This window comes from Nerophis lumbriciformis, linkage group LG02, assembly GCF_033978685.3.
Source record: "Nerophis lumbriciformis linkage group LG02, RoL_Nlum_v2.1, whole genome shotgun sequence".
Lineage (NCBI taxonomy): Eukaryota > Metazoa > Chordata > Actinopteri > Syngnathiformes > Syngnathidae > Nerophis > Nerophis lumbriciformis.
Window position 1 is genome coordinate 67,424,315 of NC_084549.2, and position 23,253 is coordinate 67,447,567.

General features: G+C 39.4%; 1 protein-coding gene across 1 annotated transcript; it reads right to left on the minus strand.

Annotated features, from left to right (window-relative positions):
* Positions 1-11,459: 11,459 nt before the first annotated feature.
* LOC133610898 (protein phosphatase 1 regulatory subunit 3C-B-like) lies at positions 11,460-13,431 on the minus strand. Its single transcript, XM_061967633.1, has 2 exons — positions 13,012-13,431; positions 11,460-12,825 (listed from the first exon to the last, which is right to left on the minus strand). Exons 1-2 carry the CDS (start codon positions 13,023-13,025, stop codon positions 11,862-11,864), a joined length of 978 nt encoding a protein of 325 aa, XP_061823617.1. The 5' UTR covers positions 13,026-13,431; the 3' UTR covers positions 11,460-11,861.
* Between the last annotated feature and the right edge of the window lie 9,822 nt (positions 13,432-23,253).

The window sequence follows — 23,253 nt, forward strand, 5'->3', positions numbered from 1 at the left end:
ATGGACTGGACTCTCACAATATTATGTCAGACCCACTCGACATCCATTGCTTTCGGTCTCCCCTAGAGGGGGGGGGTTACCCACATATGCGGTCCTCTCCAAGGTTTCTCATAGTCATTCACATCGACGTCCCACTGGGGTGAGTTTTTCCTTGCCCGTATGTGGGCTTTGTACCGAGGATGTCGTTGTGGCTTGTGCAGCCCTTTGAGACACTTGTGATTTAGGGCTATATAAATAAAGATTGATTGATTGAAGATTTAATTAAAAAAATGTTCACAGGGGGTACATCACTGAAAAAAGGTTGAGAACCACTGCTGTAAAGCATCACCAGCCCTACAGAAGTTTAGACTGCGGCATGAAAGTGGACCGGGAGATTTTCAGTGTCTAGCCCACAGCTAAAGGGATGGCCTGTGGCCGAACAAAAGCCAAGGCATTGTGCGAGAACGTCATCACTCACTATTCGGTACAGGAACATACCGACTACATAAAAGAAAACAACCTACCCTTTTCCGTGGCAACCGACGCCTCAAATAAAGCAACAAACAAGTGTTTTCCCATTGTGGTAAGGTATTTTCACTTTGATGAAGGCATCCAACATGTCCTGTTGGATTTTTATAGTGACAGCAACGAAACGTCAGAAGCCATAACAAACCAGCTGCTGGCAAAACTTGAGATGTCTGGCTTAGAGGTGAAAAACATGTCTGCATATGCAGCAGACAATGCCAGTGTCAATTGTGGCAAACATAACAGTGTGTATCAGAAGCTGAAACTGAGCCAAAAAGATGTGCTCCCTGCAAACTGTTTGGCCCATATTCTGCATAACGCAACCAGATATGCAGCATGCAGCCTTGATGTTGATGTGGACAATTTTTTGTGTCATTTTTTAAAAATTATATATGTTAACTACATTTAAGTCCACACATGTTATGCTTTGTGGCACTCTGCACTTGAAAAGATTCATCTCAGTGGTCACTTTTTGAACACCACAATGTATTGAATAAATACAAATACTGTTAACAAACACTTGACTTTAATATTTTTTCCTATTCAGCCACACAAACGTCATCTTTAAACCACTCAAAATTGTACTATAAATAAGAGTATACCAGAGTCCTATGTACACCATAGTAATTTATTGATATGCCGCATAATGTCCTCCTTTTTGGTGTCATGGAAATGGTCACCCTAGTCAACATGCTAATACACACATTAGCCATGCTAGTCAACATGCTAATGAACACATTAGCCATGCTAGTCAACATGTTAATACACACATTAGCCATGCTAGTCAACATGCTAATACACACATTAGCCCTGCTAGTCAACATGCTAATGAACACATTAGCCATGCTACTCAACATGCTAATGAAAACATTAGCCATGCTAGTCAACATGCTAATACACACATTAGCCATGCTAGTCAACATGCTAATGAAAACATTAGCCATGCTAGTCAACATGCTAATAAACAGAGATGATAATAAACATATTAGCCACATGCTAATGAACACATTAGCCATGCTAGACAACATGCTAATGAACACATTAGCCATGCTAGTCAACATGCTAATACACACATTAGCCATGCTAGTCAACATGCTAATAAACACAGATGCTAATAAACATATTAGCCACATGTTAATGAACACATTAGCCATGCTAGTCAACATGCTAATACACACATTAGCCATGCTAGTCAACATGCTAATAAACACATTAGCCACACGAGTCAACATGCTAATGAACACATTGGCCATGCTAGTCAACATGCTAATGAACACATTAGCCATGCTAGTCAACATGCTAATGAACACATTAGCCATGCTAGTCAACATGCTAATACACACATTAGCCACACTAGTCAACATGCTAATAATACTATTAGCCATGCTAGTCAACATGCTAATAAACATTGTAGCCATGCTAGTCAACATGCTAATACACTCATTAGTCATGCAAGTCAACATGCTAATAAACATATTAGCCATTCTAATCAACATGCTGATACACACATTAATCACACTAATCAACGTGCTAATAAAAATTGTAGCCATGCTAGTCAACATGCTAATGAACACATTAGCCACACTAGGCAACATGCTAATAATACTATTAGCCATGCTAGTCAACATGCTAATAAACATTGTAGCCATGCTAGTCAACATGCTGATACACACATTAATCACACTAATCAACGTGCTAATAAAAATTCTAGCCATACTAGTCAACATGCTAATGAACACATTAGCCATGCTAGTCAACATGCTAATACACACATTAGCCATGCTAGTCAACATGCTAATAAACATTGTAGCCATGCTAGTCAACATGCTAATACACACATTAGTCATGCAAGTCAACATGCTAATAAACATATTAGCCATGCTAGTCAACATGCTAATAAACATATTAGTCATGCTAGTCAACATGCTAATATACACATTAGCCATGCTAGTCAACATGCTAATAACAATTCTAGCCATGCTAGTCAACATGCTAATTCACACATTAGCCACGCTAGTCAAAATGCTAATGAACACATTAACCATGCTAATCACCAGGCTAATAAATACATTGGCCATGCTAATCAACACGCTAGTAAAGACATTGGCCACACTAGTCAACATGCTAATAATCCTATTAGCCATGCTAGTCAACATGCTAATAAAAATTCTAGCTGTGCTAGTCAACATGCTAATAATCCTATTAGCCATGCTAGTCAACATGCTAATAAAAATTCTAGCTGTGCTAGTCAACATGCTAATAATCCTATTAGCCATGCTAGTCAACATGCTAATAATCCTATTAGCCATGCTAGTCAACATGCTAATAAACATTTTAGCCATGCTAGTCAACATGCTAATAAACATTCTAGCCCTGCTAATCACCATGCTAGAAAATACATTGACCACACTAGTCAACATGCTAATAAATATTATAGCCATGCTAGTCAACATGCTAATAAACATTCTAGCCATGCTAATCACCATGCTAGAAAATACATTGACCACACTAGTCAACATGCTAAAAAAAACACATTAGCCATGCTAGTCAACATGTTAAAACTAATCATAATCACATCATGCTAATAAACACAACAATGATGCTAGTTAACATGCTAATAAAGGCATTGGACTAAACGTGTACGTGTGTTATTTTCAATAAAGAATGAGGTGAAGAAAAGTGTATTAGAGCAGAAGTGTAGAAGGTTGAGTAAGAATAATAAGAGTTGATTGAAAAAAGGACTTTGTTGTCCTAGTTAGAAGAGCAAACATGCAAGTATGTAGGCCATGTTGTCACTCAGTAACTCTCGTTTTATCCCTTATCTTTTGTATGGCTTTTAATAGGAGGACACACACACACACACACACACACACACACACACACACACACACACACACACACACACACACACACACACACACACACACACACACACACACACACACACACACACAGTGCCAAGTGCAGAGTCAAAGACCTCAAACTGACCTTTTTCTTCAACTTCAGCTTTGTGTGTCGTCCATCAGGGAAACAAAATATCAACAAGGACATCTGACAAAATATTCTCATCTTGTCTTCACCTGTGTCTTGTTTCCTTAATCTGTTCCTCATCTTCCTCCCAGGAACCTTCTAGAAGCACAACAAACATGGCTGCCATCTCTTCATCAACGTTTGGGTCGTTAGCATGTTAGCCACGGCAGCTAGCTTACACAAACAAACCAATGAGTTATGAGCAAGATTTAGCGTACGATAACCGAGTTAGATTTAATTTTTCTTCGGAAAAAAAAAATAGTCATAGTCAGTGTTTACATTTATTAGCAAGTTTTATTAGCATTGTCAGTGTTTACATGTATTAGCATGGTATATTAGCATAGTCAGTGTTTACATTTATTAGCAAGTTTTATTAGCATTGTCAGTGTTTACATGTATTAGCAAGTTTTATTAGCATAGTCAGTGTTTACATGTATTAGCAAGTTTTATTAGCATAGTCAGTGTTTAAATTTATTAGCCTGTTTTATTAGCATAGTCAGTGTTTACATGTATTAGCATGTATTATTAGCATAGTCAATGTTTACATTTATAAGCATGTTTTATTAGCATAGTCAGTTTTTACATTTATTAGAATGATTTATTAGCATTGTCAGTGTTGACATTTATTAGCATGTTTTATTAGCATAGTGTTGACATGTATTAGTATGATGTATTAGCATAGTCAGTGTTGATATTTATTATAATTATTTATTAGCATAGTCAGTGTTTACATGTATTATCATGTATTATTAGCATAGTCAGTGTTTACATTTATTAGCATGTTTTATTAGCATAGTCAGTGTTTACATTTATAAACATGTTTTATTAGCATAGTCAGTCTTTACATTTATTAGCCTGTTTTATTAGCATAGTCAGTGTTTACATTTATTAGCATGTTTTATTAGCATAGTCAGTGTTGACATTTATTAGCAAGTTTTATTAGCATTGTCAGTGTTTACATGTATTAGCATGGTATATTAGCGTAGTCAGTGTTTACATGTATTAGCAAGTTTTATTAGCATAGTCAGTGTTTACATGTATTAGCAAGTTTTATTAGCATAGTCAGTGTTTAAATTTATTAGCCTGTTTTATTAGCATAGTCAGTGTTTACATGTATTAGCATGTATTATTAGCATAGTCAATGTTTACATTTATAAGCATGTTTTATTAGCATAGTCAGTTTTTACATTTATTAGAATGATTTATTAGCATTGTCAGTGTTGACATTTATTAGCATGTTTTATTAGCATAGTGTTGACATGTATTAGTATGATGTATTAGCATAGTCAGTGTTGATATTTATTATAATTATTTATTAGCATAGTCAGTGTTTACATGTATTATCATGTATTATTAGCATAGTCAGTGTTTACATTTATTAGCATGTTTTATTAGCATAGTCAGTGTTTACATTTATAAACATGTTTTATTAGCATAGTCAGTCTTTACATTTATTAGCCTGTTTTATTAGCATAGTCAGTGTTTACATTTATTAGCATGTTTTATTAGCATAGTCAGTGTTGACATTTATTAGCATGTTTTATTAGCATAGTCAGTGTTTGCATTTATAAACATGTTTTATTAGCATAGTCAGTCTTTACATTTATTAGCCTGTTTTATTAGCATAGTCAGTGTTTACATTTATTAGCATGTTTTATTAGCATAGTCAGTGTTGACATGTATTAGCATGTTTTATTAGCATAGTCAGTGTTTACATTTATTAACATGATTTATCAGTATAGTGTTGATATTTATTAGCATGTTTTACTAGGGTAGTAAGTGTTTACATGTATTAGCATGGTATATTAGCATAGTCAGTGTTTAAATTTATAAGCATGTTTTATTAGCATAGTCAGTGTTGACATTTATTAGCATGTTTTATTAGCATTGTGTTGACATGTATTAGCATTATTTATTAGCATTGTCAGTGCTTACATGTATTAGAAAGTTTGATTAGCATAGTCAGTGTTTAAATTTATTAGCCTGTTTTATTAGCATAGTCAGTGTTTACATGTATTAGTATGTATTATTAGCATAGTCAATGTTTACATTTATAAGCATGTTTTATTAGCATAGTCAGTTTTTACATTTATTAGAATGATTTATTAGCATTGTCAGTGTTGACATTTATTAGCATGTTTTATTAGCATAGTGTTGACATGTATTAGTATGATGTATTAGCATAGTCAGTGTTGATATTTATTAGAATTATTTATTAGCATAGTCAGTGTTTACATGTATTATCATGTATTATTAGCATAGTCAGTGTTTACATTTATTAGCCTGTTTTATTAGCATAGTCAGTGTTGACATTTATTAGCATGTTTTATTAGCATAGTGTTGACATGTATTAGCATGTTTTATTAGCATTGTCAGTGTTTACATGTATTATCATGTATTATTAGCATAGTCAGTGTTTACATTTATTAGCCTGTTTTATTAGCATAGTCAGTGTTGACATTTATTAGCATGTTTTATTAGCATAGTGTTGACATGTATTAGCATGTTTTATTAGCATAGTCAGTGTTTACATTTATTAACATGATTTATCAGTATAGTGTTGATATTTATTAGCATGTTTTACTAGGGTAGTAAGTGTTTACATGTATTAGCATGGTATATTAGCATAGTCAGTGTTTACATTTATAAGCATGTTTTATTAGCATAGTCAGTGTTGACATTTTTTAGCATGTTTTATTAGCTTAGTGTTGATATGTATTAGCATGATTTATTAGCATAGTCAGTGTTGACATTTATTAGCATGTTTTATTAGCATAGTGTTGACATGTATTAGCATGATTTATTAGCATAGTCAGTGTTGATATTTATTAGAATGATTTATTAGCATTGTCAGTGTTTACATGTATTATCATGTATTATTAGCATAGTCAGTGTTTACATTTATTAGCATGTTTTATTAGCATAGTGTTGACATGTATTAGCATGTTTTATTAGCATAGTCAGTGTTGACATTTATTAGCATGTTTTATTAGCATAGTGTTGACATTTATTAGCATGATTTATTAGTATCGTGTTGATATTCATTAGCATGTTTTCAGAATCAGAATCAGAATAGTTTTTATTGCCATTGTTTGAGAACGGGTTCACAAACTGGGAATTTTTCTTGGTGCAATCGTGCAACATAAAACACATATTTTTAGTAGGGTAGTAAGTGTTGACATTTATCAGCATGTTTAATTAGCACAGTCTTGACTTTTTTTTGGCACGTTTTATTAGCACAGTGTTGACATTTATCAGCAGGTTTTATCAGCACAGTGTTGACATCCCCGGGGGGGGGGGGGTGTTTACCCACATATGCGGTCCTCTCCAAGGTTTCTCATAGTCATTCACATCGACGTCCCACTGGGGTGAGTTTTTCCTTGCCCTTATGTGGGCTCTGTACCGAGGATGTCATTGTGGCTTGTGCAGCCCTTTGAGACACTTGTGATTTAGGGCTATATAGATAAACATTGATTGATTGATTGATTTTATTAGCAGTATCCGTGACTCATGTTTACTGGCGTTGAATATTAAAAAGCTGGTTCAGCGTGGTCGTGGTCGGTGTCGTGAGTTAGCATGTTAGTTTAGCGTCAGAAGTTTGTGTTTATTAGCGTGTTGGGTCTGCGGGCAAGGCGTGCGTCCACGTGTCGCTGCTCGCGGTGTCAAGTAATAAAAATATTTGAGGAGCGCACGCCCAACTAAGCGTTGCACAACAAGTTTTGTTGGCGTCTAGAATAATGACTGCGGTCAACAGCGTGTTTGTAGATGCCCGGTGGTGAGAAACAATACCATGTAAATGATGCACCGGCGGGGCAAAGCCTCACCTGAGAGATGGCACCCAGTTTTTTCCTTACATAAGTCATTTATTTTGTGTTCCTTCGACTAACATGCTTTTATCTGACTTTGAAACGTCGTTATTCCGTCCGTCTGACCTAAGCCCCGCCCAAACCACCCTGACCCTTGGGGCCTGGAGCAGCTGATCATGCCGAGACCCTTCCCCCCTCCCAACTCCCCCCTGCCCGCCTCAAGGTGTTGCATCACAGCAGCTGTTCGTCCCGAGCATCACCTTGACGACAGCAAGGACATGAAAGGCCGCCACGAGGACTCCGGAGCTCTGCCCTCTTATAAACGGCGGCGAGAAGGAGCTCCAAGGCTGACCCGGTTGAGCAACTTCATCGTTATCTTCGCGGCTCTGCCCGCCTTATCAGAACTTATCAGCACACGAGGGCCGTAAAGTCCCAAGAACTTTGTAGCTCCGCTCAGTGATCCTGCCCTGGTTCTGGCCCCGGATCTGGCCCCTATCTTTACGCCGACTCGTCAACGCCGAGATGTTAGCGTGCTAGGATCCTGCCTTCTAGGGGGGGGCGGAGTCTTCCCAGATTCTTTAGTTCCAAGGCTGAGAGGTGACCAGAACTGACATTTAACAATTTGTCCTACAAAACAGGAATCGTAACCGTCTTCTCATCCTTTTGTCCAACGAGATCGAAACTGAAAGTTAACCTACCGTGTGTTCCTAGCGCACACATTCTCCTCCTACACTCTCTCTGCAGGCTGGTACCTCAAAGCTCCAATAATAATAATAATAACAATAATAAAAAAAAAAAACGGGGACGGCGTGGCGAAGTTGGTAGAGTGGCCATGCCAGCAATCGGAGGGTTGCTGGTTACTGGGGTTCAATCCCCACCCTCTACCATCCTAGTCACGTCCGTTGTGTCCTTGGGCAAGACACTTCACCCCTTGCTCCTGATGGCTGCTGGTTAGCGCCTTGCATGGCAGCTCCCGCCATCAGTGTGTGAATGTGTGTGTGAATGGGTGAATGTGGAAATACTGTCAAAGCGCTTTGAGTAGCTTGAAGGTAGAAAAGCGCTATACAAGTATAACCCATTTATCACTTATTTACAACAGTAATAATAATAACAACAATAATAATAATAATAATAATAACAATGATGATAACAATAATAATAATAATAACAACATAAATAATAATAACTGTAATAAAAACAATAATAAAAACAACAACAATAATAATAATAATAATAACAATAATAATCATAATAAAAACAACAACAATACTAATAATAACAATAATAATAATAACAATAATAGTAACAATAATAATAATAATAATAACAGTAATAATAACAAAATAGTGATAATAATAACAACAATAAAAACAACAACAACAATAATAATAATACAACAACAATAATAATAAGAATATTAATACAAATATAAATAATAACAATATTAATAATAACAATAATAATAATAATGATAACAATAATAAAAACAACAATAATAATAATAACAATAATAATCATAATCCTAATAAAAACAACAATACTAATAATAACAATAATAACAATAATAGTAACAATAATAATAATAATAACAATAATAGTAACAATAATAATAATAATAATAACAACAGTAATAATAACAAAAATAATAATAACAATAATAATAATACCAATATCAATAATCACAATATTAATAATAATAATAATAACAATGATAAAAACTACAATAATGATAATAACAATAATAATAATAATAATAACAATAATAATAAGTGGCTGGGGAGAGGAAATTTCTGGGCTTCCCTGCTTAGGCTGCTGCCCCCGCGACCCGACCTCGGATAAGAGGAAGAAAATGGATGGATGGGTGGATAATAACAATATTAACAATTATAATAATAATAATAACAACAATAATAATAAAAACAACAATAACACTAATAATAACAATAATAATAATAAAAATAACAACGATAATAAAAAATATTATTATTAATAATAATAATACAATAATAAAACAATACCATAACAATAATCATAACAATAATAATAATAACGATAATAATAACAATAATAATAATAATAATAATAATAATAATAATAATAATAATAATAATAATAACAATAATAATAATAATAACAATAATAAGGTATTTTTAAAAGGCAGTATAGTACCTTTTTGAATTCATTAGTCCCACCGCACTTTATTAGTACCGGTATACCGTACAACCCTACTCTGTAGTCCCACCTCGCTACTCGGAGCTAAGAATAGTTCCTGAAGAACTAAATCCACCCGGATAGTTTTTGGTGGAAACACAGCGGGAACTTTATTTACCCGGGTAAACGGGAAAGTTCCTGAAAAAGTTCCTGCAGTGGAAAAAGGGCCTAATGTTGTTGTTAGCGTCTTTCCGCGTGTTAGCGTTAGATACTAAAATATCGACACCGCCACCAGCTCTTTATGCTCTAATATCGAAATCCCTAAAATGAAAATATCTATACTTTTGGTACTTTATTTCAGAGGGGGGGGGGTGTCCAAACTTTTTCCACCAAGGCGGCCATTTAGATATCTGTTTATTTACAAAATGCTAAAAATAGATATTGTGTCAGCTACGTATTACAGGTGACTAAGTGTTTTTTTTATTATTGAAACATTTCAGCTTTTTCTCGTTACGTACCGATTTTTTTGCTCTTTCTTTTTACATTTTTACTGTTTTCTCCATGTACGAAAAAAAATACAATGATTTTTTAAAGGGCAACCACACTTTTTTTTTTTTTTTTCCCTATTGTTCACAATCTTTATAAAAGACATGACAACAAGAACAAGCGCCTTTCACGTCGTCCTCGCCACGTCGTGAAATCCCTAAATTCGTTGCAATAGCTGGTTGAGAAATGTTGTTCTTAAACAATTTGCTCACGCATTTGTTCACAAAGTGGTGACCCTCGCCCCCCGTCCTTGTTTGTGAATGACTGAGCATTTCACGGAAGCTGCTTTTATGGCCAATCATGGCACCCACCTGTTCCCAATTAGCCTGTTCACCTGTGGGGATGTTCCAAATAAGTGTCGGATGAGCATTCCTTAACTTTCTCAGTCTTTTTTGCCACTTGTGCCAGCTTTTTTGAAACATGTTGCAGGCATCAAATTCCAAATGAGCTAATATTTGCACAAAATAACAAAAGTTTTCCAGTTCGAACCTTAAATATCTTGTCTTTGCAGTCTATTCAATTGAATATAGGTTGAAAAGGATTAGCAAATCATTGTATTCTGTTTTGTTCTGGTTTGCATAATCTGTATAATATATATATATATATATATATATATATACATATATATATATATATATATATATATATATATATATATATATATATATATATATATATATATATATATATATATATATATATATATATATATATATGTATACATATATTTAAAGACAAACATTTGTGTTATAGTTGACAAAAATGTGGTCCTTTTTCTTACATGTGTACCGTTGTATGTCATTATTTGAAAATACACAACTTCTAGAATGTTAGCAGACACAAAGTATCGGAACGATATCGCCGATACCAGCCTGACTCACACTCGGTATCCAATCAGAAAAAAAACAGTGGTATCGCACTTCCCTACAATGGAGGTCGGAGTGCACGATAAGGAACGTCAACGTCTTCTTCTGCGATCGCCTGCGTCCAATCAGCATCACGAGAAAGTGACCTCTGACCTCCAAGGTGAAGTGCTGCATCTAATCTCTCCCACGACCTTCTGGGTTTTTCCACGTCCACGAGTGACCTCTGCCGTTAATGTTTGAGCATCCGCACGCCCGCACGTGTCGGCTGGAGCACATTTCAACGCCCGGCCGCTTATTTCCCCGCTGCAGCGGCGGCGCCTCGAAGAAAAACAGGAAGTGGACACGGCACGCCCCGCGCGTGTCTGTCCACTCCTGAGTTCCAGCTGTGATCGGGCAGGAATGTTCGGGCCCCGGGGTCCTTCCTCTCCGTGATGCGTCCAAGATGGAGACTTGGTGCTGAGCGTGCGCGTTCCTGAGGTGTCTCGTAATACCGGGGGAGACATGTTTCCATGGCAACCCACCGTCATCTCGGATATGTAAGAAAGGAACGCGGGCGTGGAACAAACATGAACTTTTATTTCAGACAAGATCACTTTTTTGCCAGAAAGGGAAACGGAAACATTTGATCGACACACACACACACACACACACACACACACACACACACACACACACACACACACACACGCACACACACACACACACACACACACACACACACACACACAGAGAAGGTGCAAACTGAGAAAGACATTCGGGCCGCTGCTGATGCATCGGGACCGTCGAAGCAATCAGGGGCTGTCGCCATCTGATGACATCATCAAGGTGGTTTAAGGTGCGATTCAAGTCCAAAATACCGGTGCGTGTGTTCGGACCAGCGCTCGGCTCCCCTTCAATATGAAGGACGGAGAATTCCGTCGCCGCACGATGACTTCCGACCGCACCCGGTTGGAGGGCCTCACCAGTACGGTACGGCAGTGTTGGCCTGGCTCCAGTTCTGCCAGCCCGGGAAGAAGCCGCTGCACATACGCGGGCTGCCGAACTGGTCCAAGTCCATCTCCAGAACCTTCACCCCACCGCCTCTGGACTCTGCCGCCTTCTTGTGCTCGACGGAGTCCGAGGAGGTGCCGCCGTCCCAACCCAGGTGCTTGATCACGTAGTTCTTGCCGTCGTTATTGTCCCAAAATACCTGGTCCTGGACCCTGAAGCAGATGCAGAACTCCACCAGGTGCTGCGGGGGTATGTTTGCGGGCAGGTCCAGCACAAAGGCGAAGGTGTCGGTGTCGTGGCAGCCGTACACGTTGTTCATGAAGGTGCAGTCCACGTCGCTGAAGGTGGTCCACGAGTCGAAGGTGGTGCGCACCTGCACGGACTTCTCAAAGCCCACATTGCGGACCTTGACGGTGCCGGAGAGCGAGCGCTCCTGCAGCGAGCAGTTCTCCAGGCAGACGGCGTTCCGGATCAGGCGGTTACGGAAGTCCAGGTAGTCAGCTGAAGGCTGCTTGAAGTCCAAAGCCAGGGTTTGCACCGGGCTGATCTTCAACTCCATGGCAGCGCTCTCAAGGTCGCTCAAGTCGAACTGCAGCTCCTCGACGGCTCCCGCGCCGCGCTCGTCGTCGTTCTTGGAGAAGACGTGGATGGCGGTGAGCGACATGCCCTTGGTGTCGGCGAACACCACCTTCTTCTTCAAGCCTTTGCCGCCCCAGCCGTCGCAGCCGTCCGTCCTCTGTTGGCTGCTCAGACAGGGCCGCAGGGCCGCCTGGTCCCGCTGAGCCCGGCCCTTGTTACGATGCCTCGGGGCCTCGTAGGAGCTGAGGAAGCCTCTGAGCGGAGGAGGAGAGTGGCTGATGTAGAACCTCATGGCCATGTCCATGGGCAATACTGGACCTGGCATTGCTGACGGACTCAACGACCTGAGGAGGCTGGGGGAGGTGACGGGGGAGCAGAAGCAAAGGGGACGGGGGAGGGGCACATGACACACAGTTAGAAACTTCTCCACAAACTCTTCAGGTGACTTTCTGAATAGTTTGAGCAGACTAAAAATGATTGGGGTTCTGCACCAGATGCAACGGTTTAGGTAATCTTAAGTGCTTGTCAGCAGGACCTACCTGGCAGCGCTCATGGAAGCACGCAGCAGATCCAGCAGTTCTCCGTAGAACTTTCCCACGCCACCGCTGGTCTTCTTCCACGTCCGCTGTGCTCCGTCAGTGCCCGCCTCAGCTTCTGCTCCCAAGCCTTTCTACTGACACTCACACCATTTGCATACTCTTGTCAGCTGGTGTCCTCAGCGGCCAATCAGGAGGCGGCAGACCTCCCGCCGGCCCAATCGGGACGAGTCTGGGGCGCCTGCCGGGAGGTGTGTCCTGCTTAAAGCCGGCCTCTGTTAGCTCAGCTGCTATTTTAGCTGCGTGACGCCTGCAAACCATCGGCGCCCTCTGGTGGAAGCCTCAGGTGGCCTCATGTGACCTGGCATGAGACCGGACTGCACACTCTTGGCTGCGTCCAAGTTTGTCCTCAAAGTCTACACACACACAACGGACACGCTGGACTGGTTTGGTTTGTTGTGTTGGTCAACTCCAATTTAAATGCTTTGGGTGGAAACCAGAACGTTAGAAAACAAGTCTGCAAACAATCCCTCGTCAAGGACTGCTCCAGTTTAGAATCTTTACAGACCAACAGGTCGGTCTCTGCAGGTCATGGTCACGTGACAAGAGTGTTGCTGGTCAGAGAGGTCCACGAGGAGCCAATAGGAACACTCTTTGCTGACAGTGATAGGAATGACATAATAAAGGCTTCAGACAACTAAGAACAAGCTATTCTTTGGACCTTGATGTCCCTTTCATGTCCTCGTGCAGCCTTTGAATGTCCTTATTCGGACAGGATAGGATGGACTTTATTGATCCCACATTAGTGAAATGATGCAGATACACAAAGTCCGGAAAAATAGGGGGAAAAAAATCTGAAATAGCAAGCTGCAAATCATGAAAAATTATATTGATCTGCGATTAATCGCGACTAATTTTGATTTAACTGCGAACAAACTGCGATTAACCGCGATGAAATATTTCATGCGTTTATAAGACAACTCTCGTGAAAACAGATGACACAAGACAGGAACAGACCCAAACATGGGGACGACCAAGATAGCCGACTTTGATTGATTGATTGATTGAAACTTTTATTAGTAGATTGCACAGTACAGTGCAATCTACGAACATTTGATTATTTACAATCCGAGGAGGTGGGATGTGGAGGGGGGAGGGTGTTAGTCGAGGGTTGAAGTTGCCTGGAGGTGTTCTTTTAGTGCGGTTTTGAAGGAGGATAGAGATGCCCTTTCTTTTACACCTGTTGGTAGTGCATTCCACATTGATGTGGCATAGAAAGAGAATGAGTTAAGACCTTTGTTAGATCGGAATCTGGGTTTAACGTGGTTTGTGGAGCTCCCCCTGGTGTTGTGGTTATGGCGGTCATTTACGTTAAGGAAGTAGTTTGACATGTACTTCGGTATCAGGGAGGTGTAGCGGATTTTATAGACTAGGCTCAGTGCAAGTTGTTTTACTCTACCCACTTTGGAGAAGTGGGTAGGAGTGAGGTGTGATCTGGGGTGGTCTAGAAGTAATCTGGCTAGCTTGTTCTGGGATGTTTGGAGTCTAGATTTGAGGGTACCAGGAGGTGCAAGCGTAATCGAAAAAGGGTTGAACGAGAGTTCCCGCTAGAATCTTCATGGTGCTTTTGTTGACCAGAGAGGAGATTCTGTAGAGAAAACTTGTTCGTTGGTTGACCTTTTTGATTACCTTGGTTGCCATTTTATCACAGGAAAGATTAGCCTTTAGAAGGGAACCTAGGTAGGTGACCTCATCTTTCCTGGTGATAACAATGTCACCCACTTTTACTTTTACTTTAGATTCCACTCTAGGCTGCCCACTAGCTCTCATACAATGTCCGGTCCACCCGGATGGGCGAGAATCCATCCCGGGAGACCGAAGTCTGCCCCCGAGTCCACAAAAAAGCACCAAAAGGCAGCGCAGAGGTCACGAGAGCGCCACCCCCTCGTTGCGCAGTCCCCAAAGCAGAAGCTAAAAAACTTGCAAACAAGGAAACATCGAGAATACAAAGAGCTCCTGCAACCAATCGTTAGCATTCTAATATTAGCATGCTAGCTTTTTTTTTGCTAATTTTGCAGGTATACTGTACATTTTGTTACTTAAATGATACCCGTTGGCGTGCTAATGTTAGTACGCTAGCATTTGTTTAGCTAATTTTCTAGGTATACACCTCAGAGTCAAACATTGTGTCACTTAAATGATACACGTTAGCATGCTAATGTTAGTATGCTCGCATTTGTTTGGCTAATTTTGCAGGTATGCACCTCCGCGTCAAATATTTTGTCACTTAAATTATACCCGTTGGCGTGCTATTGTTAGTATGCTACAATTTGTTTAGCTAATTTTGCAGAAATACAACTCAGTGTCAAACATTTTGTTACTTAAATGATACACGTTAGCATGCTAATGTTAGTATGCTCGCATTTGTTTGGCTAATTTTGCAGGTATACACCTCAGCATCAAACATTTTGTCACTTAAATGATGCACGTTAGCATGCTAATGTTGGTATGCTCGCATTTGTTTAGCTAATTTTGCAGGTATGCACCTCCGCGTCAAATATTTTGTCACTTAAATGATACCCGTTGGCGTGCTATTGTTAGTATGCTACAATTTGTTTAGCTAATTTTGCAGAAATACAACTCAGTGTCAAACATTTTGTTACTTAAATGATACACGTTAGCATGCTAATGTTAGTATGCTCGCATTTGTTTGGCTAATTTTGCAGGTATACACCTCAGCATCAAACATTTTGTCACTTAAATGATGCACGTTAGCATGCTAATGTTGGTATGCTCGCATTTGTTTAGCTAATTTTGCAGGTATGCACCTCCGCGTCAAATATTTTGTCACTTAAATGATACCCGTTGGCGTGCTATTGTTAGTATGCTACAATTTGTTTAGCTAATTTTGCAGAAATACAACTCAGTGTCAAACATTTTGTTACTTAAATGATACACATTAGCATGCTAATGTTTGTATGTTCGCATTTGTTTGGCTAATTTTGCAGGTATACACCTCAGCGTCAAACATTTTGTCACTTAAATGATACACGTTAGCATGCTAATGTTAGTAGGCTCGCATTTGTTTGGCTAATTTTGCAGGTATGCACCTCCGCGTCAAATATTTTGTCACTTAAATGACACACGTTGGCATGCAATTGTTAGTATGCTACAATTTGTTTAACTAATTTTGCAGATATACAACTCAGTGTCAAACATTTTGTTACTTAAATGATACACGTTAGCATGCTAATGTTAGTATGCTCGCATTTGTTTGGCTAATATTGCAGGTATACACCTCAGCGTCAAACATTTTTGTCACTTAAATGACACACGTTAGCATGCTAATGTTAGTATGCTCGCATTTGTTTAGCTAATTTTGTGGGTATGCACCTCAACGTCAAATATTTATTTACTTAAATGATACCCGTTGGTGTGCTAATGTTGGTAGGCTAGCATTTGTTTAGCTAATTTTGCAGATATACACCTCAGCGTCAAACATTTTGTTACTTAAATGATACACGTTAGCATGCTAATGTTAGTATGCTAGCATTTGAAACACAATTATGTGAGCGTCCCGTCGGTCGGCATCCCAATGAGAGTAGAAATATTACAATAAGTGTTTGTTTTATTATGGTTAGATTGTATGTTTAGCATCTAGCAATGATGCTAATGCTATAGTGTCACAATAAAGCTACATCCGTTTAACACTCGTCTTCTCATACTTATTGCTCATCTTCTTTGTGTTCGGGCTCAGAAATAATTTTCCCAAAGTAATCGTTGTCGGCTCTCACAAAGTCTGCTTGATTGGCATTGTTGTTGATGAGGAAGGGATCTCTCATCACGTCAAAATGGCTTTGGAATCTCCGTGAGATTGATACTATTTAGATCATATCTATCTACTGCAAACTTTGTGAGTATTTTGGTGTCATGAATCAGATATTTTAGCGACCGGAAAAGTAAACAAAGTCAAAGTAAACGTAGCATTTGGACGCACACGTGATGACAAGCCAGGTAAAGCGTCACATAGTGACGTCACTGTCAATAAAGGGGGTAAATAGCACCACCTTGTGGAATAATTTCAATGGGAACAAAAGCCAAGTTAGTTATAATGCTCCCCAATAGTGCATATATTGGTGTAATGTATACATTTTGATTTATTGACCAATCTTGTGTAATATTAAATTAATTAAATAAATAAAAAAATAAAAAAATAATAATAATTAAAAAAATATATATATATACATACATATATATATATATATATATATATATATATATATATATATATATATATATATATACATATTAAAATTGTAAATATATATATATATTTATTAAAATTGTATATATATATATATATATATATATATATATATATATATATATATATATATATATATATATATATAAGGAGGCAGTCTTTTGAACGGCCCTTTAAAAAGAACAGTTCCTCAAGATTAAGAGCCATTAATCCCATCTGTGGTGTGAATGTCTTCTTGTTGAAGTTGTCAGTGTGCCGTTGAGAGATGAAAAGAATTAAATGACGTCTTTAATCAGCAGCACAATGCTGATCATGTTAAAGACCATTAGGATGCAAATGAGCGTCGTGACCAAGCTGAATTTCAGTCGTCTTGATACCACCGTGTAAACAACAAAACCAAAAACTAAAGCCATGTACTTTAACCTTTGAGTCGATAGATACATTTTTTATATATTTGTTATGTTTTTCTATGTTTTATGCTGCTTTTGTGAAAAAACAAAAAACTATATTTTTATGATAAAAACAAGTTGCAAAGTGGAATACTTTAAGTTAGGGGTGTCCAAAGTGTCACCTGAGGGCTATTTGCGGCCCGTAGCTATTTTTTACCCGCCCGCGGCAAAATGGTTAGCATTCTAATATTAGCATGCTAACTTTTTTGCTAATTTTGCAGGTATACACCTCAGCGTCAAACATTTTGTCACTTAAATGATACACGTTAGCATGCTAATGTTAGTATGCTAGCATTTGTTTCGCTAATTTTGCAGGTATACACCTCAGCGTCAAACATTTTGTCACTTAAATTATACTTTGGCGTGTTATTGTTAGTATGCTCGCATTTGTTTCGCTAATTTTGCAGGTATACACCTCAGCGTCAAACATTTTGTCACTTAAATGATACACGTTAGCATGCTAATGTTAGTATGCTAATGTTAGTACACTCGCATTTGTTACGCTAATTTTGCAGGTATACACCTCAGCGTCAAACATTTTGTCACTTAAATGATACACGTTAGCATGCTAATGTTAGTATGCTAATGTTAGCATGCTCACATTTGTTTCAGTAATTTTGCAGGTATACACCTCAGCGTCAAACATTTAGTTACTTAAATGATACACGTTAGCATGCTAATGTTAGTATGCTCGCATTTGTTTCGCTAATTTTGCAGGTATACACCTCGGCATCAAACATTTTGTGACTTAAATGGTACACTTTAGCATGCTAATGTTAGTATGCTAGCATTTGTTTAGCTAATTTTGCAGGTATACACCTCAGCGTCAAACGTTGTCACTTAAATGATACACGTTGGTATGCTAAAGTTAGTATGCTCGCATTTGTTTCGCTAATTTTGCAGGTATCATCATTGGCGGTCACTCGAACAAGTATGACGATCCTCCTGGTAGGGGTGTATCCCTTTATGGAGGATGCCTGTGCGTGACTTTGTTTTACGTGGGGAGACTGGTGCACAGACAGTCACCACACGATCCTTGACAGAATTGGGTCAGGGTCCAGTGGCATGGAGTCCAAGACGACTGGGGACCCTTTTCTGCTGCAGCCTTCTTCCGCCATCGCAGCCGTTGTGGTAGTTCTTAAATCTACCGTCTACCGCCTGCTCCGCCGTTGAGGTCTTCACCGTATCCCTGGCTAGGGGGCAGTCAGGTACTAGGCCTTTGCCAAGGGCCACCTGGGGTAACAGTAGTAAAGGGGTTAACCTCCTAGTGCCCCAAGACCCCATAGAGGAGCCTCCACTGCCGGATGCACTTTAACGTCATGCCCTGGACATTTTTTGCAGGTATACGCCTCAGCGTCAAACATTTTGTGCCTTAAATGATACACTTTAGCATGCTAATGTTAGTATGCTCGCATCAGGTGCCCGCACGCGGCACCCTCTGTGGCCAGTACATGGACGCTTTTTGCGCTAACAGCAGGACAGAGATGTGGAACTCGTAAGCTGCTGTGGTTCTGGCGCACTCGCGTCCGCCTTCCTGACCGCCAAGAAGGTGGCCGTTCTTTGGTTGCCCGCCTGGCCGGCCGCAGCGGCGTTCTACTCGCCGCCGCCACCAGACTCGCCCCCGGTGGATTCGGGGACACTTGGGCCGGCGACCCACCACCAGTTCACCCCTCTACCCTCCCTTGACTCTTGATCTCTGTGTTCTTCTGGTTCCAGTGTTAAGACATCTGTCCATAGGAGGGGGGTACTGTCACTGCCCGGGCGCACGTCAGTGCGCATTCATCTGGGCGCACCTCCAAAAGCGTGCCGGCGCGCGTCACTCCGGCTGCAGCAAGCAGCTGCATTCAATCAATCATCAGCAATCAACACACCTGTCGCTGATGAGGATCTGCCTTCATAAGCCAGTGCGAACCTGCATCCTGTGCCAGAACATAGCGACCTGTCCTGTACAGTAAGCCGAACCTAGCAAGCTCTATGCAATCTTTCTCTCTCTGTTCCTCCCCCGTCGTGTTCATTTGTCTCGTGTCCTCCTTGTCACCTTCCAGCAGCGTACCTACGTTCCTGTGTCACGAGCTGTGTGTCTCGTCTCCCCGTATTCCCTCTGCTTCCCTGGCTGCCTCTTGGATCTCGACTTTCCGTCTGGACACAGACTTTGACGCCTCTCTCCTCCCCTCGACCTCACGTCTGCTCACGGACCTCCGAGCCAGCCTTGCCCCTCTTGGACTTCCGCCTCTCGCTCAACACTACCGGTAACACTCATCAGATAATTGCTACACATAGCCACACACATACACACCCTTTTTGGATTAGTCACACACTTATTTCCTGATTTATATATATTGTTTATATATAATTAAATATAGAGCTACACAACGTCCTTGTTGTCTGTGCCGTCTTCTTCCTCTGTACAACCGCAACATGTTGTTGATAAATGGCTTTCGCCTTGCATAGTAGAGTTTTAACTTGCACTTACAGATCTAGCGACCGACTGTAGTTACTGACAGTGGTTTTCTGAAGTGTTCCTGAGCCCATGTGGTGATATCCTTTACACACTGATGTCGCTTTTTGATGCAGTACCGCCTGAGGGATCGAAGGTCCGTAATATCATGGCTTACGTGCAGTGATTTCGCCAGATTCTCTGAACCTTTTGATGATATTACGGGCCGTAGATGGTGAAATCCCTAAATTCCTTGCAATAGCTGGTTGAGAAATGTTGTTCTTAAACTGTTCAACAATTTGCTCACGCATTTGTTCACAAAGTGGTGACCCTCGCCCCATCCTTGTTTGTGATCGACTGAGCTGCTTCTATACCCAATCGTGGCACCCACCTGTTCCCAATTAGCCTGTTCACCTGTGGGGATGTTCCAAATAAGTGTTTTGATGAGCGTTCCTCAACTTTCTCAGTCTTTTTTGCCACTTGTGCCAGCTTTTTTTAAACATGTTGCAGGCATCAAATTCCAAATGAGCTAATATTTGCAACAACAAAAAAAAAAGTTTCTCAGTTCGAACGTTAAGTATCTTGTCTTTGCGGTCTATTCAATTGAATATAGGTTGAAAAGGATTAGGGCTGCAACAACTAATCGATTAAAATCGATTATAAAAATAGTTGGTGATTAATTTAGTCATGCTATGTGCATGCACAGAGGCTACTTTTTTTTATTAATTTTTTTATTTATTTTTTATTTTTTAATAAACCTTTATTTATAAACTGCAACATGTACAAACAGCTGAGAAACAATAATCAATAAGTATGGTGCCAGTATGCTGTTTTTTTTCCAATAAAATACTGGAAAGGATAGAAATGTAGTTTGTCTCATTTATCCGATTATTAATCGATTAATCAAAGTATTAATCGACAGATTAATCGATTATCAAATTAGTTGTTAGTTGCAGCACTAAAAAGGATGCGCAAATCATTGTATTCTGTTTTTATTTACCTTTTACACAACGTGCCAACTTCACGTTCAATTGCAAATTGCAAATGCTAGTTTATATTTGGATTAATTGTTATCATTTCTTGTTTCCATTGAACAAGAGACACAGTCTCCCAAGCCAAATAAAGCTGACAGAGTGGATATCTCGCCTACTTATTATTATTATTGCCCTATTTGGAGGAGGTGCAAATGGTCATGTTGTCCTGCCAGATGTAGACTCTGGAGGTGAACTTCCAAAATAAATATTGGAGCTGGTCCAGTCAGGCGCAGGTCATGAGAGAGAGAAAGCGTTGCTTCATTTAAGGTAATCGTCGATAATGTTGACAGACACACACAACCACAGCAACACGCTTTATCAGTCTCGGTTGCTTAGCGACAAAGGTTGCCGCCTAAACGGGGTCAGCAGCATGGTGGACTCGCACGTCCATCGACGGAGTGTAAATGTTTAGTGCCTGATAAAAGAGGAACGTTTGGTACCTGTTAGAATAATTATGGATATATAATCATAACTTTATGCTTAAGGGCCGTTGCTAGAAATTACTGTCAATTGGTGAAGTTGTATTTTATTTAACGCCGTCATTTTATTAAGTCTGTGATGAGGTGGCGACTTGTCCAGGGTGTACGATGCCTTCCGCGGGATTGTAGCTGAGATAGGCTCCAGCGCCCCGCGCGACCCCAAAGGAAATAAGCTGGATGGATGAATTTTATTAAGTCAGGTACTTTTTTCATTTGGGTTTTCAGGTGTGTCAACTTGCAGTGCAGAGAAGACAATCATTTTCCAAATGTACATGAAAAAAGTAAAGAAACGCGTCTTCCATGGAAGTTTACACACTGTGCTCACCACCGTGCTGGCTCGCACATCATGTGGTCCCAAGTCCACACTGTGGTGGGAACATCCAAGTCAAATATAGATCTGCAGTCCACCCCCTGGGCCAGAAACTTCCAGACTCACAGAGAACCTGACTGGACGGAGCAGACAAAGGCACCACCTGCTGGGCTGACTGAAGACTGAAGACCCGGCAACAAAGGCTGAGAAAGTAAAAAAAAGAAAAAGTGCCAAGCTCAACAAGCTCAAAATCGTCGTTTTTTTCATGGAAATATTTTTATAGAGAGGATAAATGCAACTTTTATTATTTTCTTTTTTTTCTTTTTCAAATTTTCTTGTAATCAGACCATATTTTCAATGGAATTTTAGAAATTTCCATCAAATATACCGATAATATGGTTTGTATTATAATAGGTGGAATTTTTAAGAATTCGATCTAATATACCGAAAATATGGTCTGATTTCAAGAACATTTGAAAAGGTATATGAATAAGAAGACATAATGAACCTTTTTGAGCAACTTTTATTTTTAAATTTTTAATTTTCCAAATTGTCTTGTAATCAGACCATATTTTCAGTATATTAGAAGGAATTTTTAAGAATTCCATCTAATATATCGAAAATATGGTCTATATTATAATAGATGGAATTTAAGAATTCCATCTAATATACTGAAAATATGGTCTGATTACAAGAACATTTGAAAAAGTGTATGAATAAGAAGACATAATGAAACTTTTATTATTATTATTATTTTATTTTTCAAATTTTCTTGTCATCAGACTGTCATGTCTGTGTAATCATGTTTTGTATTAAGTAATGTTTTGTTTAGTTTCTGGCTTTTCACTCCCTTGTCTTGTTTGCATGATTACCCATTAGTTTCACCTGTTCCACGTTTGGACTCATTGTACACTCTTGTTTGTCACCATAGCAACCATTAGTTTTCACCTGTCACGTCACGCACCTGTTTCACGTTTTGAGTCACGCACCTGTTTTCGTTAATCATGTCTGTGTTATTTAAGCTTTTCATTTTCTGTTGTTCGTCCTGACGACATCCCCGCATTTATGCCCCCTGTCACACTCTGTCCTCCGCTGCGCACTTCATGTCCATGCCAAGTAAGTTTTGTTTCGATTCATGCCACAGTTAGTGTTTTGTAGTGATGGGTTGATGAGGCGTCATGAAGCGTTTCGACACATTACAAAACTGTATTGATACTGTGTCGATACTGTGTCACTAAATACTGACATCTGCTGGACATTAAAAATCCCTAC